Source organism: Xiphophorus maculatus, chromosome 16 (assembly GCF_002775205.1).
Source record: "Xiphophorus maculatus strain JP 163 A chromosome 16, X_maculatus-5.0-male, whole genome shotgun sequence".
Lineage (NCBI taxonomy): Eukaryota > Metazoa > Chordata > Actinopteri > Cyprinodontiformes > Poeciliidae > Xiphophorus > Xiphophorus maculatus.
In genome coordinates, this window is record NC_036458.1 from 15,301,044 (window position 1) to 15,319,408 (window position 18,365).

Consider the following 18,365-nt stretch of genomic DNA (forward strand, 5'->3'; position numbering starts at 1 on the left):
TAAAAATTATGAGGCAATTTGTTTTGTTGCTCGAAAGCATTGTCAGTGATTATGTAGCAATCATTCTCTCCTCTTTATAAATCTTTACTGTTTCAAAAAAAGAAAAAAGAAAGACAAGATCTCGAGTAATAAAGCTCCAAATGCTCATTAGTCGAGCCACATCTAATTTTACTATCAAATCCTTGGGCGCTCAGTGTGAAGCAATTACGTTTGATATATCACCTCAATTTGGCTGTTCAATACCTTGTTGAAACAGTTTTAGATTTAGGTATTTGCTTTTTGCTCTGGGTATATTATAAGCTTTAAAGTAATTGAGCTTGAATCACTCAGGGCTTTTTTTCATTGTCATCAATGATCCCTGCTTGCTTGAATCTCGTCTGCTAGATTTATTTCTGGAGACGCATCTACCATAGCGGCGAAAGGAAACTACTTCGAGAACGAATATTCAAAACATGAATTCACTTCAGTTGAATGCATTGTGCCTGTAGCCAAAAAACTGTATTACATCAGAAGATATTTCCCAAAAGACACTGTGGAAATAAGGTCACTCCTCTTCAATTCCCGAATAAGCCCATTTTCATTATAAAATTCTGCAATGGTGCTTATGGGACTATACTTAGATCTGTTATGCAAACACACACCATCTCATATGACTCACATAGCTTTATTACATTTAGCCATGACTTATGTTTTCAAAAAAAAAAAAAAATCAAATGAGGGGGTTAAGCTTTCAAGAGCCGACCTACTGTACTGTGAGCTGCATATTACTGGAGTGTTGTTGATTTATGAAATAAACTGAAGAGCCACAAAGTGACTCTGCTGAAACTAGCTTTATACATGCAAGTGTGAAAAAAACCCAAAAAACACAAACTCTGTAATTCACAGGGAGGCTTCGGATATTTTGTTGTATGTGTAGGTGGAGCTTAATATGAAAAAATAATGTTTGATTGACTGCCGTTGTCTGTGTGCTGGCCCCCATTAATAACTGTATTAGTGGACAACAATGGGCTTGTCTGGAGGGACTGGAAGTTGAGAGTAAGAGAGGAGAGAGCTGAAATTAATTACTGCCTCTATCTGACTGTCACTGGCTCAGCCATTATCTCTCCTCTCTTGTTCCTGGACTGTAACACACTGCTACACTGTAACTGTGTGTGTCTCAACTTCCTGCAGTGTAACCTTTGTAGCTTGTGCAGTTCTTTAGCAATGTTTCTGCATAAAGCTAGACACAATGAAAAGTCTTAAAAGAGCCCATCGGCTGTAGATGAAATTAGTGTCTTCCATTCATAAGGGCTCCTTGCCTGACATGTAAAACTTTGACCACCACTCAGTTAAATAAAGGCATTTTCAGTCGGTCTAAAGTTAAGGAGGAAACATTTAAAGAAAGATTATTATTTAAATCTTTCCTATTTTAAAATGACAGAAGAGAAAGCAAAATCATGCAAAGATGCAATGTCTCAAATCTTGATACCCCAACAGATTTGGGGTTCAAGACCCTAATTAGTCAAGCTGATGACATATTTAAGTAATTTCGAAAAATCACAGAAGATTAAATTGGTACGGCTGGAAGAACATGCACATATTCCAAGGGAACTAATTACGGCATTTTTTGGAGGTAAAACAATAACTGTTTATGGACAATAGAGCTGATAAGTAAAACTGCATGGAAGCAGTAGCAGCAATGCACAACTGCAGTGTCAATCTGACTTTGCTGCATCCTCACCAAAACAACTTGTAGAATGAGTCTAGCCTATTTATGAAACAACTTTGGGGCAAACAAAGTTATCAAAGGATGCTCATTGTGCACAACGGTCATTTCATTTCACAGAAGGTAGAGTTGATCCTCTCAACTGTTAGGCAGTGAAAAAAAGAAGGTAGTGAGTGAGCTCACACAGTGGAAAAGAAACCAAAGATCACTTTTTAATGAATAAATAAAAAAAAATTAAATATTCATTGTCAAAATTTTTGCACTTTTTCCTATTTGTCTTATTTATCTTTCATAAACCAAAGGGCTTTGTTTGAAAATCCACGCTGCATGTCGATGTAGAAATACGACTTTAAATTTGATTCTTCCCTCAAGAATTGCAGATATGTCATTAGTTTTGATAAATTCCCCAGTTTGCTTAGGAACCAGAGTTTGCCGAGTAAATGTGCTCTCTTGTTGAACACTTCATCTGCCAAATTTGTCCAGAAAGCAAGAACAATTGTGACCCTATAAAAATAAAGCAGTACACAGTTCCCCCATCATTTTACTTGCTAAGACTTGTTAGAGTCTGTGTGCAATGACCAATCTGCCTCAGAGTGCAGAAGTAAGGCAGGCATGGTGAATGTGCAAAAACAGCAAACTACATTGCTTTGTGAATTCACTCCTCTGTGTATCCAAGAAAACCAAATTTAAATTTTGATAAAAAGGTTACATATGTACATGAAATTAGCTCTGTTAAAATTTTTGATGTCATGAGGATGTGATAGAAATTTGAGCTTGTGATTCAGCCAGTGGTTTCTGACATATTTGATTTGTAAAAGCTTCTGCATGTTTGGTACAAGAGTCCCTTTAATATTTTTTATTTTGTAAAAATAGCAGATTTTTAGTTTACACATTTTAACTTACTTGATATATTCAAAACCATATTTTTATATCTAAATACACTTCCTAATTTGAAGAAATGAGACTCCATGTCATGGAGCCTCATAATTTTTACATATATGTTTTATTGTGGACACTAACCTATAACATATAAGAAATGTCCGATTTTGTCTTGAGGAACTTTTGTTGTTCAACTTTTACAACACATTTTTCTCTGCATTTCAGGCCTGCAGTGTGATTAAAATAATTTCATAAGGAATTATTTTCCTTTAACATGTAGAGCCTTTGAATAGAAAAAGTGGTCAGAAGATCAACAATCTGTCAACAAATGTATGAGAAAAAATATTAGATTTATTAAAAACTATTTTCCCCAAAGAAAAAATGGAAATGGAAAAGATTTCTCCAACTTGCAAATCATTAATTTGAGTAATATGATTTTCAGTGCATAAACAAACAGCAGGAAGTCACAGATCCCAAAGACAACTCTGCATAGAGAGCAGTCATTCATGAAATGCTGATGAACAACACTGGCTAAATATTACTTTTGGGAACACTGTGACTCTTAACAGAGCAGAACTGTATTCAAGATATTATTTTTTTGATTTTTTTGTATTAAACAGATATTCTACAGTAAGTTAACTTTATTTATAAGTTTTGTTCTTGTCAGATTGGCAACATTTGAGATGGACAGAGTGGTTGAGGTATATTCCAGATCGTTTTTGGAGGAAATCAGTTTATGTGTCATGATTTGTACGTTTTTTGGACCTTCATCTGTGTATCTAATTTTGACAATTTTTTGTATTATTTACATAGATCTGGTCCGAGTTCATTCTTTTGGGTGTTTACTTCTATCATACACACAATTTTTGAACAACTTTTGATCAACTTCTTTGGATAGACAAAGTTCAAGTTTGTTTTCAACTCTTAAACTAAACTACTAAGCAAATGTGTATTTTTACTGCACTTGAGCACCTAAAGTAACATTCATGCTAGCACAAGGCAAAAACCCAAGGAATTGGGCTGTGTATAAAATACGCTGGTCTGCTTGATCCCTTACTGCATCACTCCGGAGAAAGAGAAAACAGAGCAGGGAGGATGGATATAGAAAAAGCGGGGGTGGATCCTGCCACTGCATTAACTTCCTTTGTCAGCCAGCACCGAACTAAAAATGGCTCTATGCAGCCAAGATTAGCTCTACAAAGGTGAAACTCCTTTCGGCAGAGGGTGAGTCATCTTTATGTTTGTATCTGTGTGGGTATCTCAGGTGATCATTAGAAATTTCATAATAGAAGCGTGAGTCTCTGCGGACTGTCTCTTTCTTACACGCTGTTCTAGGAAGTGAAATTATAATTAACCTGCAAACATGAGCCTGCAAGAACCCAAGATGGAAAAAAAATGTAACTGGAAAAAAACAGAGGAAAAAAAACAATAATCCAGCCTGTAACAAAGGTTGATCTAACTACTAACCCAAAAAATATAACTTAAGCTATATATGACATAGCTCTGTCTTTCATGTTACCAGTGTCGCTGTTTTACTAAGGGATGTCTTTTTGCTGCTTCATATTTTCACAAATATGTTAATTCAGCTGCTCCTGTGGAACAATGCCAACAAAAGGCAATGTTTTCTTATTTAATCTCTTCACTTGTTTCTCTTTTGAGAATTACTTTGACATATGCATCTGGAAATGTAAATCCCAACACACTAAGCTTGAGGCGATACAGTAACAAATGGATTGCAGGAAATTGCATGTAATTTTTTATCATAACGTATGCATAATCTTTTACTTTGCATATTTAAAAAAATTAATCAGTCTGTATCATTTCATGTTGCGTATTTTGTGCTATGGCATGACGCAGGGAACGAAGCCCACAACGTTTATTGGAATACCTGTGCATGTGTGTAAAAACCTCTAAAATAAAGGCATGTTTTACTGCAGCAGCAAAATTTCCTACTGAAAATGTTTGCAAAAAATGCCTTTCCTGGAGAAAAACAACAAACTTTAATGTTATTTTTTTAAACCAAACAATTCATGCTCATTGGCATCCCAAACAATAATCTATAATAGAAAACTAGAGCTTGATTTGCATTGAGCCCTTTTTACTCTGGCAGTCCTAAACAAAATCTATCTGAATCAATTGCCAAATGTCAGGGGATTGGTAAATCTCAATTTCAGTTACTTTAATGCAACAAATGTGAAGAAATTCAAGGGTTATGGTTACTTTTGCAAGGCACTGTACATGTTAAATAATTACCATTTGTCTTTAGCAATGTTTGTGAAACAAAAAATCTTTGAAGAATAAGAATTTAGGCTTACTAAGCCTTCTATTGACTTTTCTTCTATTGACTATTCCATATCCTTCTACTCTTCCATCATAGGTTTTCTTTCCTAAACGAAGCAGATTGTACTATGTACAATGTTTAGATAGATAGGGCAAAAGAAATGCTTCAGAAAAAATACTGATACTGATATAGTGGTTTCTGTTGACACGTCTTGAGTGCAACATTACAGAGTGGATCAGCTGATTCACAAAGAATCACTACTCTGAAGCTAAAATAGACATGTTTTAGATTATAATCTGTTTCCTTCTTTTGACTGGCAGTAGTTTTGTATTTTGAAAGAGGTTCATAATTCGACTTTAACAGAAGAGCAATTCTAAGTAGCTTCGGGAAGATTTTTGATTAAATTTGCGTACATTTTTTTCCAACCTGGATCAGTCTGATCTTACTGTTTAAGTTTTGAAGCAATACTGCAGACATCCTCGTCCACCAACCGCAAGCATACAAAGTGAGTCATTTACATTTTCACTCAGTTAAAAAGTACCCATGCACACGCATACAGAAATACTCACTTGTGCTGGCGAATATGACTGAGGAGAATCACAGGAATTGTAAGGTCCCTGGTTTGTTACGGGATGTCGCAACCTCCTCCCTCCTTCCCCCGTCTCGCCTCTGGCACCTCCGCCCCTCTCCCTTCTCCCTGGCGCAGCTCCAAGCCCCGATCCAACAGTCAAAAGTCCTTTGTCAACCCCCAAACCCCCACAACTGGGGGCGCCCATGCAACAGAGGGTGCCCTGGGCCAGCTCCAGCTCAATTTCTGCATCCATCTCCGCCTCCTCTTGGGCCTCCTTGTTGGAGTCGTCCAGGTGCTTCATCAGCACGGCCACCACCACATTGATGAGCACAAACTGGGCGGTGAGCACAAAGGAGACAAAATACATGGGCGAGATAAACTGAAGGCTCGGATTGCAGCCATAGTCCACACCGGAGTCATGGTTTGGTGGGCACTCCCGCAATGTGTCCTGGTGAGGCGTGAGATGAGGAAAGAAAAAAAATACAAAGTCAGGGATTGTTAAAATCAAATAATAAGATTTCTTCCTTTAGAATCCTGAAAAAATACAAAAATAAAAAATTTATGACATTGAATGACATTGGTAAGAAGTTTAATTTGTAATGTAATTAAACTTTGCTCTGTAGTTTTGCTTTTTAGTTTAGCACACAGTGCTAAGTATGCTAAACTAAAGAGCAAACAACAATATAAACTCTCAAACTGAGCAAAAATAAGTTTCTTTATCTGTCTCTCTGGGGAGGCTTTTTAATTTAGACAAAGCCAAATTACATTCTTTAATAATGTCACAAATATAATGAATAATTGATTAAATCTATAAAGAAGTCCTAATTCATCAAAAGCATATTGGAACACATGTTCCACAAAGCTCTGAAAGTATTATTGAAGAACTAAAATGATTTATGACAAATTATTGATCTAGATAGCTATGATTATATTCTATTAGAGCTTACACATTATATTAGGCTTTGTGGACAGCTAAATGCGGCTATTAAGGGTCGCCACAAAATTGCCTAAACTGGCTGCTTCTCGCAAAAGTATTATGCACCTTATCTTTTCCCATTTTGTCACGTTACAGCAACAAAAGTCAGAGTATTTGTATGACAGACCAACACAAAGTGGCGTGTAATAGTGAAGTGGAAGGAAGCTAATAGAGGTTTTTATTTATTTATTTATTTTTCTTCAGATTGATTGGAGGGCATCAGAAGACATTAGCTATCAAGTTATCACAGATTCTCCATTTTGGGTTAGGGCATCAGTTGAGCTATGTTAAAGGAGGAATATGCTTTGATGTAAACCATTATGTTGCCCTTCAGTACTTTTGGCTGCATTCACATGGAGACGAACACAGTAAATGTGCACACTGTAAACGATTCCCTTTTCTCGCCACTTTTTCAGTAGTTTAATATATTCTATCAAAAGATGCTTCCACCTGAGCTTTGAATCTGTGCAGCTCCTCAAAAGTTACCACAAGCCTTTTTTTCCTGCTTCTGTGAATAATGCTCCTCGAATAAACGCACTCAGATTAAAGGTTGGAGTTTTTCTGTGAAATCACACTACAGCAGTGAAATAATTCATTTCAATGCTTTTCGCAGCTTTTTACAGCAATGTCAATAGAAATTAACAATACAATATTAAAGCACCAATTAACTTATTCATTTTTTAAAAATTATTTTATTATCCACACTGTGGATTGTCTTCCACTCTAGTTAACATGATTGCTGTGGACTTTCATCACAGCAAAGCTGAAGTGACAAGAGTTTTCTGCAGGAAGAATGCATATCTCAGCCAGGCTGTGACCACACATAACAATTTCAACCCTCTGAGCTGAAGCTGGTCTTTTGTGTCTAATTTGGCTTGACATTTACACACTGTGCTCCTTCACAAAACATCTCCAATTTCAGAGTACATCCCCCTTTCCATCTTATTTCTATGCGTATTTCAGACATTTGCTAAACTAAACCAGGCATTTTCTAACGCACAAACATCCTGTCTCTCTCTCTCTCCCTTTCCGTTCCTCTCATTGAGATGCCATCATGTTTTTCATTTCTGTTTTCATTTTGCCTCTGGTTAGGAGAAAGAATAATAAGTGGAACTTTTAACCCCTCTCCACTTGTGGCACAGTTCACTGGTGCCTCCCTGTAGTTCCCAACTCCAATATTTCATTTTCTCTCATGATTGCATCATTAATTCCATCTCTGTTTTACCAGCTTCTCACTAATTTATAGCAGATCTTCCGTTAATGAGTAGATAGATTTTTTTTTTATGTCTCAAAAGCTCGAATTCACTCTCAAAACCGACATCTGCAGTCCACAGGGTTTTTTTTATGCGCAATACAATCTGTGCTGCATAAATCTAATCTGACGAAACTTGCTCCAGTACAATTTGTTTTCCCTTTACAGTGTAGGTACACTGAAGAGGTGCTGGTGGATGTGGAGTCATTATAAAATGGTGTTTTTCCAAAGAGAGAGATCTAATCCTTGTAGTAAGCTATTCCATTTTTATCATCAGTAGATTTCAAAACTCAGCAACACATTATGGCTGTGAGACGTAGAGTGTTTCCAATCTCCTTTTTTGCCTTTTATATAAATTTCTGAAAACCTGCCTAAAATTAAGCTGCATCTGTGTGCTCTGCAGTGTTTTGTAAAATGATGCATATCTCTTAAAACGTTCTCAACATTTGACAGATTAGAAAATGATTTTAGTAGCATGCTCCATTGAGATATTTAAATCTTTGGATATTGAGCAAAGATGGATTCATGAGTGACAGAATAAAGGAGGATAAATAAAAACTTATTCCACATTTTTATTTCTTAAGGCATTTTGAAAATCAAAAATTCATTTTTGCCCTTCCTTCCCAATTTTACACTTCTCTGTAGACATGTCAAATAAAATCCAAGTAAAGTCCATATAAGGTTGTGGTCGCAAATTTACAAAATGTGAAAATGTTTAAGATGTGTGAATGCTTTTAAAATGTACCGGTACTGTACGTCTACTTGGATCTTTAATGACAATAAATACAGTAAAAACTGACTGAGGGAGTCTTTTTACCTTCATGATGCCATTCCAGTTGTCGCCCGTGGAGACTTGAAACAAGGTCAGGAAGGCCATGCCAAAGTTTTCAAAGGTAGCATGACGACTCATACCTTCACATGGATAGTCTTCATTGCAAACTAAGAGTGAGAGTGAGGTTAACGATGGAGCCAAATTAGGAGAGAAAAGGGGAAATACATGAAGAGGTGGTGAGAGGAAAATAAAAGCCAAGGAAAGGAATGGGACGGGATCAGAAGAAAGAAACTATCAGTCGTTGGAAGAGAACTTTTTCCAAAATCAGAGATTCAGTGACGTTAGTGGCATGTTCTGGTTTCCGGTTTTCTTCGAGGTCTGACCTCACGATTATCGTTTTTCTAATGTCACAAAAAGTAAACATAAAAGAGACAACATACCCCTGGCTCTGTGACAAAAGTAGAACATTTCTATCACAACTTGATTTTGTTTAGACAGAAGCTAACACTGTCTTTTCTAGGTCTAGTCAATGAAAATTGCTTGGAATGAGGTCCTTATATTGCCAAGGAAGAGAGATAGATAATGGGAGATAGATCATTCGGCTTGAATCAGGATAGTTTTGAGACACTGTTTAAGTAACAAAACACTGGATAATGGCTCGATTCCCAAGGGGCTGTCAAGAATGGCTTCAGAAGAAAGTACTTTAAAATTGGATAAATGCAGCACAGAAAATAAGATGATTTCTGGGGGAAAAGGTTAACAACATTCTGAGTGCACAGGTCAAGCTTGATGGAGCAAAGAAATTTTAAGTCAAACTGTCCCTTGTCCCAATGACATGCAGTGCTTTGCAAAAGTAATTTGATAGCCAGATTTTATGGGTCAAATTTCAATATATTACATTTATATTACAGACCAACTTAAGACAGTTCATAATTGTAAAATGAAAAAAGTTTACAAGGTCAAGTCTGAAACTAAAGGGTTGTAAATGCACTCAGTTCTCCTCATTACAATACCCCTAAATAAAATGTAATCACACTAGCGGACCCACCTTTCCAAGCAATTGCCGCAAAATGATAACGGCATACATATACCTTTTCACTATATTGAATTTAGTAAAAAGAAATGATAGTGATTAGATAAATATTGTTCAATATAAGTGCAATACACCTTCACCTGGTATCAATATTCCTTCGCTGAAGATAAATGGTAAAATCTTACCAAGTTCTCCAAAAAGCTCTACTCCTAAGGCGGCGTAGATGAAAAACAGCAGCATGAAGAGCAGGCCCAGGTTACCCACCTGCAACACATTGACATACATGAGTAAATGTGCACAGAAACACACAACAGTGCACATGCAAACAAAGCAACCTTTTATTGTGTAACTGCCTTACTACGCTTATAAAGTTCCAACACCTGCAACAAAACCATCAGCATAACAGCAATTCTCTAATCTCTAATTATCTGTTTAATGTACAATGTGCATGTAATTGAAACCATTTAAGTTTCATTTAGCAAAACTCTAAAGTCCAAAGTGTTAAAATGCAGCTTTAAATAAACCTGCTGCCATTAGAATAGAAACAATCTCTTTAGTTTCTTTTTATTAATTCAAACGACATTTAAAAACTGCAGAAAGTGCTTTTCAGTAAGATTTTCTCTGTTTATTTTCTGAAATGTCTGTTGGTTGTGTTAGGTTACTCAGCGTGTTTTTGCTCCACTGTTCTTATGTTTCATGTTCGGAACTGTAAACTGCTGCACAGCTTATTCGGAGACTCTAACAAGTGAACCTTTTGTGCTTTTTATGAATTTTTGAGTTTGGGGGTTTTGGGACTTGGCTCGGTTCCACCGCAAAACAGCCTCCTGTTAGCACAACTTAACAGGGATGAAGATGTTAGACAGCACTTGGGGCTAAAATCTAATCCCATTACTGGGGAATGAAACAGTCGCGCTGCTCCACTGAGAGTAAGAAAATTTTTCTGGCTGCAAGAACTAGACATGTCCAAAAACAAATTATTAGTAGCTAACCTCTTTTTCCAGCAAAATACAGTAGGCTGAAGGTTTTTGTCTTTCTTTTTACTTGGCATAGTTTAGGCTGGAGATTCCTTGGCTCTCCTTTGATCCTGCTGCCAATTCTCCTCTGTTCCTTTCTTTTGATAAATTTCAATAGATACTGACCACTGCAGACTGTCAACATCCCACAGAAACTGCAGTTTGGGAGATTCTCTGATCCAGTCTTGTGTTAAACTTACTCAAACCCTTATGCTGCCCAGTTTTTCTGCTTCTATCAAAACGTTTGTTTTCTGTCTAATATTTTGCACAGATAAGCAAGTGTCAAGATAAAGGGATATTGGATCTTATTCACTTTACCTGTCCATGATCATATTTTTATGCTTGTTTGGTGTAAGTTCAGTTGTTATAAACAAAAGCTATGCCTTACTTTGCAATAAAAGTCACTGCTCTTAAATTACTACACATTTAAATATCTTGTAAATATATTATACTGTATTCCTTTAGATTTTAAAGCACAAAGACTGTTCATATCTGTGGTATCATATTTGACAGAATGGAAATTAAATTTGCAGCTTGCCATTTCAATTGCACAGTAAAATATCACCCGAGGTAAAATCTGTCACCAGGTATAATTCTGTCAGCATCTCTATATGCACACAGACCCTATGCACAAAAAGAGACCTCCTGGAACTGTTTAATTAGCCTTAGTTTTAATTACCTGCCTGACTGCCCTTGGGACAAAACAAAAGCCTGGGTGTTAATGAGGGAGGGATCAATAGAAAAGAAAGACAAGGAAGCCACTTTCCTTCAGACCTGGCAGCCTTCCCCACACCATGCCACCTGTTCTGTGTGTTTGCTTCGTCTTGCTTTTAATGGTCAAAGGATCACATGGGAGTGTGCCTCTCCATAAATGAGGCCTATCTGTGCCAGGACGGTACCAACACTTTGACGGTTAGTTACATCTTTAGGAGTTATCTTCCTCCCTCCTGCCTTTCTCTTCACGCTTTGGCATAAATAGAAGAGATGATTCCTAGTTTTCTGAAAACTCAGCAGCAAAAATAAAAACGATTTTCTCCTTTGCAGATTTTGTTCTGTTTCAGCTCTTTTGCGATACTTAAGTATCTCAGACTATTAAACAACTTTTATTTTCAGACTATAGATAATCAGAATAAAAAGCAGTCCAAACCAACCTGGCCCTATGCGAAAATTAATGATGAACCACTTTGTGTTAGTGTAATTTCACTGAAAACTCTCAGGCCTGATAAGTAGAACCTGTCTGACAGGAAGTGGGCTATAAAAAAGCAACATGTCATTTCTCAATATGTACTTAAACTGCAGAACAGTCGGGTGTATGGAAGAACAGATGCTGTGGTAGGGACGGTGTGTTCACAGTAATGGACGGAGTTAGCTTTCTCTCTCTCTTTACACTTACTTACATCTTTGTCTCAATAACTATGATGCCAAATGGATCGTTTTGTCTCAGAAAGTGTCTGTAGATCATATTTGTTGTGAATCACTGCTATGTAGAAACCGTAAAATGAAACAAATAGAGGACATTTGAAGCAATCTTTCATAATTTCATGTTTTCACTTTTGTTATTTAATTTTTTAAGCATGATTCATTGTCTACCATGTCTTCAGTTCTAAGCTAATAATTTTTGCAGCATCAGTATGTACAAACAAAGCTGGCATCCATTTCTGGAGCTGAAACTGAAGTGCACTGGGATAACAGGAAAGAAATATTGCGACTGTGGACACTTCCCAACTAAACCTGCAGACTGCTTGTTTCTCACTGACTGTGATCTCAGTAAGGAAATCCCCATTCTGTAGTACTGAAAGCAAAGACAAGACAACTTCTGTGCACATGCATTTGTTGTTCCACTTTCCTAGACTTTGATTTAGGGTTTACTAGGGTTGTCTAAAGGTCATCAGGGTGCGTTTCCCAAGACTATTGACGGAGACTGACCAAATTTCTCTAAGGAATTGGGGTGCCTGAGTCAGGGAGGAAGGATGGCATGCAGACAGTGTTTAAGTGTACCTGAGGCAGGGCTTGAACAACTGTATCCAATAAGGCTCTCATTCCGGTTGCCATCTTCAGCAGCTTCAACACTGTGTGAGCATTTGGAAAAAGAAACAAAAAAATAGATTAAAGATAATTCAATGGAGATTTTTTTAGGTTCAATGTAACATCATATATAAACATTAGACAATTTAAATATTTCTGTCCTTCTTAATATGTGGGCGCAAAGAGAACAACACTTCAAGCTATTGCAGCTATGCAGCAAACTGACCTGTGAAATTATTTAACAGTTTAAACATTTATGCTTCAACACACTAACAAGATCATATCTTTTATTTACAGGAGGTGTGGTGTGAAATGACTGTGCTAGAGCGAGGATTTCTGAAACGTCTGGCATTTGTACCTCGTGCTATCCTCAGAACCCTCATGATTCTGATTATGGTGGGGTTGATGGGCAGAGCGGCGCTGATCTCAATTTCCTCCAGAGTGATGCCCATTACTGACAAGAGAACAATGGCGAGGTCCAGCTGATTCCACCTAATGCAGAGCCCAAATATATGCAATCAGGATGCAGTTCAAACCTCTTCACATTTTGCTTATGAAAAGCAACACGTTCTTTTAATCTGTAAAATAACTGCAGGTCATTTTTTAAAAGATTTTCTTTTGATTTAGGCTGCATTTAAGCTAATTTCCTGTCATGCATTCTGTCTTGATATATTGTTGTACCTGATATATTAGCATGTAAAAGGCTTAAAAGTAGAAAATTAAAAATGTGTAAGGCTCTATTTTTTTAGGTGCAGGCTTTTAACTTGACTTTTATTGAAGTTCAAACAGTAAGAGGTTTCTTAAATGACTTTTAATAGCTGCATCTGGTTGTCTGCTGTCACACTGTTTCTTATCTTACTATACTCTGCTATTGATGACAAAATGCTGTTGCTGAGCAACAACCTACAGCTTATGTGACAAGTTGTTCTTGTTATTTAGTTACTGAAGTTCAGCTTAGGCTGCAAGGCCAAATAAAGAAGAGAAAGTCAGAAAAATTCTAGATCTGAGATCACAAAATGAGGCATCTGCCATGATTGAACATTTGGCAGGGTTACGCAATAATGGTGTGACACCTGTCATCTTTGAATCATCAAGCTTTTCATGAAAGTTTTCTCTGCTGCAGTGTGACTTCCTGTCAGTGATTATTTGTCCTATGCTCAGTTTTTCTTCCTCCTCAATCCCACACGTTCCAACCGTAGCCATATTCGAGACAGTAGAATTTCCTGCACTGCCCATGATATTACTTTTTTTTTTTTAAGAACATGGTGCAAACAAGCTCATTTTTTCTACATTTATGTGTTAATCTCTGCTCCAGTGACCCATTTCTGAAGCTATGAGTGACCCTAAACTATAAATCACTCTATGCACATTGACTGTTCATGGCTGTTGCTGGCACAACATAAAAAGAGACAAAGAGCTCGAAGATAACCGAGTGATAAATTCTCCCTACATCCGCCCATCTTTTTCTCATTTCATCACTCGTTTGTGCCCTTCCTCTTTCATTTTTGATCAGACCAGCTTCCCCTGCCATATATTATCTGTCCTCCATCTCTTTTTCTAACCATTTCTTCTCATCCTCTCTTGCTCAAAGATTTTCATCAGGCACTAAAATAGGTCATGACATTAAGTTACCATCAGCACCACATAAGCACCCAAATTGCTTTCCGCCTTAATTAGGCGCCATGCATCCTAGATAAGAAGGGGACATCGGTCTTGTCACTGTACATGGTGTAGTGGTATGACAGAGAAAATGAGATGGGACAATGTTGGCGTGTTCTTACCATGAGTACCAAACAAAGATGAAAGTGTGTGAGATGTAGGAACTTGAAGTCCTACGACTTAGTCCTAAAGCATCATGTGTGAAAAACTGTGAGACAAGTTGATTTTTTTCAAGCAAAACCTTACAAATAACCAACACATAACACACATTTATGCAATAAGGGGATAATACATTTACAGCACCCTTCATTGTTATTGGCAACCTTAGTGAAAAGGTGTAAAAAGCTCTAAAATAAAAAATGGTTTTAATGAACAGCATAATTTCACCACTGGAAGTAAAAATTTAGAAATTCAGACTTTACCTGACTATATTTATTTAGAGGAAAGCTCCTCATCCAGCAAGGAGAATCAACATTTCACAATTAATACAGAAAGAACAAAATAATATGTAAAAGGTCATTTCACAATATGAGCATTTTAAAAGTTTAAATAATTTAAAAAAACTTTGTGTGCTTCTAGTGATTTTGTTTGTAAAGTGGGATTTTCTTCCTCACTAACAAAACCTAATTCAAATATACTGTATATTAAAATTCTTTTAGTATAATATTATGTCTCTGCAACAAATAGTACACTTATTTTAAGGAATCAAATGATCTTTAATGAAAAGAAGTCTGCTTTAGGTCTGTGATCTTAGTAATACTAAGTCTTTATGTTGTTTATCCATTACAGGGATATTTCCAAAACAGAATACAATGCTGATTCAAATATCTCCGATTATAATCCTCAATGTTATCAAAACTGTTAGACCTCCTTCCATTAACACTTGATCAAAGCTAAATTATGACTTAAAAAAACCACTTTGAGCCAAACAGCTATTTATTGTGGCACTATTTATATGACATTTTCAGTCAACAGATTAACGTTTGTGCCAGAGCTCTAATCGCCCCTTTAATGTTTAACATCTTTTTTAATCGCATTTGATACAAGTATATAAAGAAAAACAGAAGCATCCTGTAGTCTTGCTAAAATTGTTTGCAATCCCTTCCATACCAACAATGCTGAAAATTCAGCAGCCGTAAATTCAAGCCATTACCTGTCTTTGAAGAAGCGCCGGAATCCAAATGCGATGAGCTTGAGAATGGACTCCAACACAAATGTAGAGGTAAAGAAATAGTTGCAGTACTTTAGTGCAAGGTCCAGGGACTGAAAAAAAAGACAGTGAGAGAGCCATTGTGTGTGTGTGTATGTGTGTAAATGGATGTGGGAAATAGAAAAGAGGACCTGTGTTAGAAGTCCCAGCAAGAACTGCAAACTGGAATAGTTCCAGTTATTTCTGGACTGAAATCAAAAAAGCCTGAGGTCACCTCAGAAGATTCCCCCTTTTTATGATATTACATACACCGGTACACTATGTCCTCCAACGTACATTCAAGTCAAGGTTGGTATTAAGCGTTAACGAGCCAAGCATGTTGTAATTACTTACAAGCTGGTCCACAGTTATGTTCTCCTGTAATCTTTGTTTGGCTCTTTCCTCCTTTCACATAAACAGAGGCGTCTTCTGACAAGTGGGAGGCTGCCAAATGTCAGGACCAACAACTGACAAACACAGGTGAGACCTGTGATATTTATCTAATGCTCAGTACATTTGAGAAAGCCTGCGCCATTTTCAAAGGTCAAATGGGTGTCTTATCTTAAGATAATCTCTTTTCTCTTTAGCGGGAAAAGCGCTACCAGGTATTAACCTGCATTTGTTGTGTGTGAAGGGACAGATACTCTACTCTGACAACAGCTACGTTGAATCAGAGCTTTTGTGTCAGCACCACAAGCTGCAGAGAAACCTGACCTCAGTTGGCTTGCAGGTGGCATCATTGGACCCTGTTTAAGAGGCTGCCTTTTAGAGGAGAGAAGATGAGCGCTTATGTAGGGAAAATGTCATAAAATGACAAAGCAAAGTAAAATAAATTAAAAAACTATCATGTAACCTACATTTTTCTAGTGGAACTTTGCTTTCACACTAGCTGAACATGAAGCATTTAGACTACAAGTGTCAAACTCCAGTCCTCGAGGGCCGCTGTCCTACAGTTCTTAAATGTGCCACAGGTACAAAACACTGGAATGAAATGGCTTAATTACCTCCTCCTTGTGTAGATCAGTTCTCCAGAGCCTTGCTAATGACCTAATTATTCTATTCAGGTGTGATGCAGCAGAGGCACATCTAAAAGTTGCAGGACTGTGGCCCTCCAGGACTGGAGTTTGACACCCTTGATTTAGACTCTAGAGACCAAGGAAGCAATTCTTCTTACGCGAGGTTGATTGTAGTGCTCTAATGACATCGTGATGACATTTATACAGATGATGAAGGTGATGATGAGATCCAGGTAGTGGTTTGTGCAGAGTGTGTGGATCATCAGGCGCATATTGCCGTAGCTGGAGTAGTAAGGTAGCTTCTGAGCTTCTGTTAGGGAAAAAAAAACAAACAAAAAAAACAAGATATCCACAATTTAAAGGTAATTTAAATGCTTGTTGTTAGTGGAATGTTAATGGTTAAAAGTGTTGAGTGGATCAATATTTTCACCACCTATGAAATGAGCAGACAAAAAACAATAATTCTCCTGATGCTGCAACAAAACGCCATATACTTCATTGGAATTTCATGTCACATTCCAAACAAAGCAGCACATAAATCATATTATTATTACCATTACTATGTGTGCTGCTTTGATTGGAACAGATCTGACCAGTATGTTTGCTGCTGTTTGTTAATCAAATAAAATCCCAGTAAAATATAATCAAGTCAAACTGTTTTGAAGAAGAAGAAGATTTTTTGCAAGGCAAAGCAAATTACATTTCGGCAAGACAAAACCAGTTCTATTCAATGTTTCTAACCATTTAACCTCTGGTAATCAGTTGTCACCGTCTGTTGTAATTTCTTATTCCATTCAGTCATCTCACTTACTCCTCCTCTTTTTTTCCATCCGCCGTTGTCGTTTCTCCTCACGTCTCTTGGCCTCCTCCACTTCTTGATGCTGGCGACACTTGTGGAAGTTTTCCACCACCACACCAACAAACATGTTGAGGACAAAGAAGCTGACGATGAGGAGGAAGGAAATGAAGTACAGAAGCATCCATGGGTTGTTGTTGGTTATTGGCTACAGCAGTTGGAGTGGTAAAATGATTTAATGTAGGTAGATTGGATGAGAAAAAAAGAAAGACATAATAGTAATCAGAAAAAAGGCAGATTTTAAATTCTTTTTTATTTTACATAAAAACTTGTTTGCCATCAATTAATATGAAAATACCTGTTGATCAACACCCACTGCATCCAGGCCATGGTACATGATATTTACCCAGCCGTCTTTAGAGGCAAGTACGAACAGAGACATCAGTGCCTTGGATAAAAAGTTATTGGAGATTATTATTCTTTTTTTAATTTTTTTTTTTCAGTTTTTCATTAATTGAGTATTAATTCTATTTGTAAAATAAAAAAATAATACATATGATACCCACCTGTCCTAAGTTATCAAAGTTGTACTTATGGTGGACCCACTTGTACTTTTTGTCCAGACAATCTGACTTGTTAGTGATGTTTTTGACATCAGGGCCGAGACAGTAGAAAAATTTGCCTTTAAAAAGCTGCAAGATAAAGATAAAAAAAAGCCTTTTGATGGCATCATTTTATGTATTCCAGAAAGAAAAATAAGCCATTGGGTGTCACTCTAATGAGATAAAAATAATGAGCTGGCTGAGAAACTTAACAGCAAAAAGTTTTGTACAAAAGAAGGAAGACAGTTAGCGATTTCTTGTGAGAAAAATACTTGGAAATTAAAGCTGCTTCACAATGAAATATTAAGCCTGTAGTGATATAAACTGCTTTTAACACAAACAAATGATATCATTACCAATAATGATCTCATCAGTGATCTTAAAAATATAAGGGTCTGAGTAGAAGACCCATTTGCCTACCTGTACGCCAAGGATACCAAAGATGATAAAGAATGCGCAACAGATAAGGACGATGTTGCCGATAGGCTTGAGGGAAGTGATGAGCGTCTCCACCACCAGCTTCAATCCTGGAGCTCTGCTTATCACTCTAAAGAGAGATGATATTACAGTAATATTTAATATGGTGTAATAATGCA

At 37.0% G+C, this 18,365-nt stretch overlaps 1 protein-coding gene across 7 annotated transcripts in view; it reads right to left on the bottom strand.

The window, feature by feature from the left end:
* LOC102230764 (voltage-dependent T-type calcium channel subunit alpha-1I-like) overlaps window positions 1–18,365 on the bottom strand; it is a 168,675-nt gene that overhangs the window by 18,977 nt on the left and 131,333 nt on the right. For all 7 annotated transcript variants that reach the window (XM_023348874.1, XM_023348876.1, XM_023348875.1 and 4 more), the window contains 11 exons: window positions 18,190–18,316; window positions 17,734–17,859; window positions 17,526–17,615; window positions 17,183–17,375; window positions 16,530–16,681; window positions 15,320–15,429; window positions 12,866–12,999; window positions 12,481–12,551; window positions 9,655–9,733; window positions 8,482–8,603; window positions 5,435–5,884 (listed from right to left, as the gene is read on the bottom strand). In XM_023348874.1, the coding sequence (XP_023204642.1) occupies window positions 5,435–5,884; window positions 8,482–8,603; window positions 9,655–9,733; window positions 12,481–12,551; window positions 12,866–12,999; window positions 15,320–15,429; window positions 16,530–16,681; window positions 17,183–17,375; window positions 17,526–17,615; window positions 17,734–17,859; window positions 18,190–18,316 (1,654 nt within the window). The remainder of the gene's footprint in view (window positions 1–5,434; window positions 5,885–8,481; window positions 8,604–9,654; window positions 9,734–12,480; window positions 12,552–12,865; window positions 13,000–15,319; window positions 15,430–16,529; window positions 16,682–17,182; window positions 17,376–17,525; window positions 17,616–17,733; window positions 17,860–18,189; window positions 18,317–18,365) is intronic.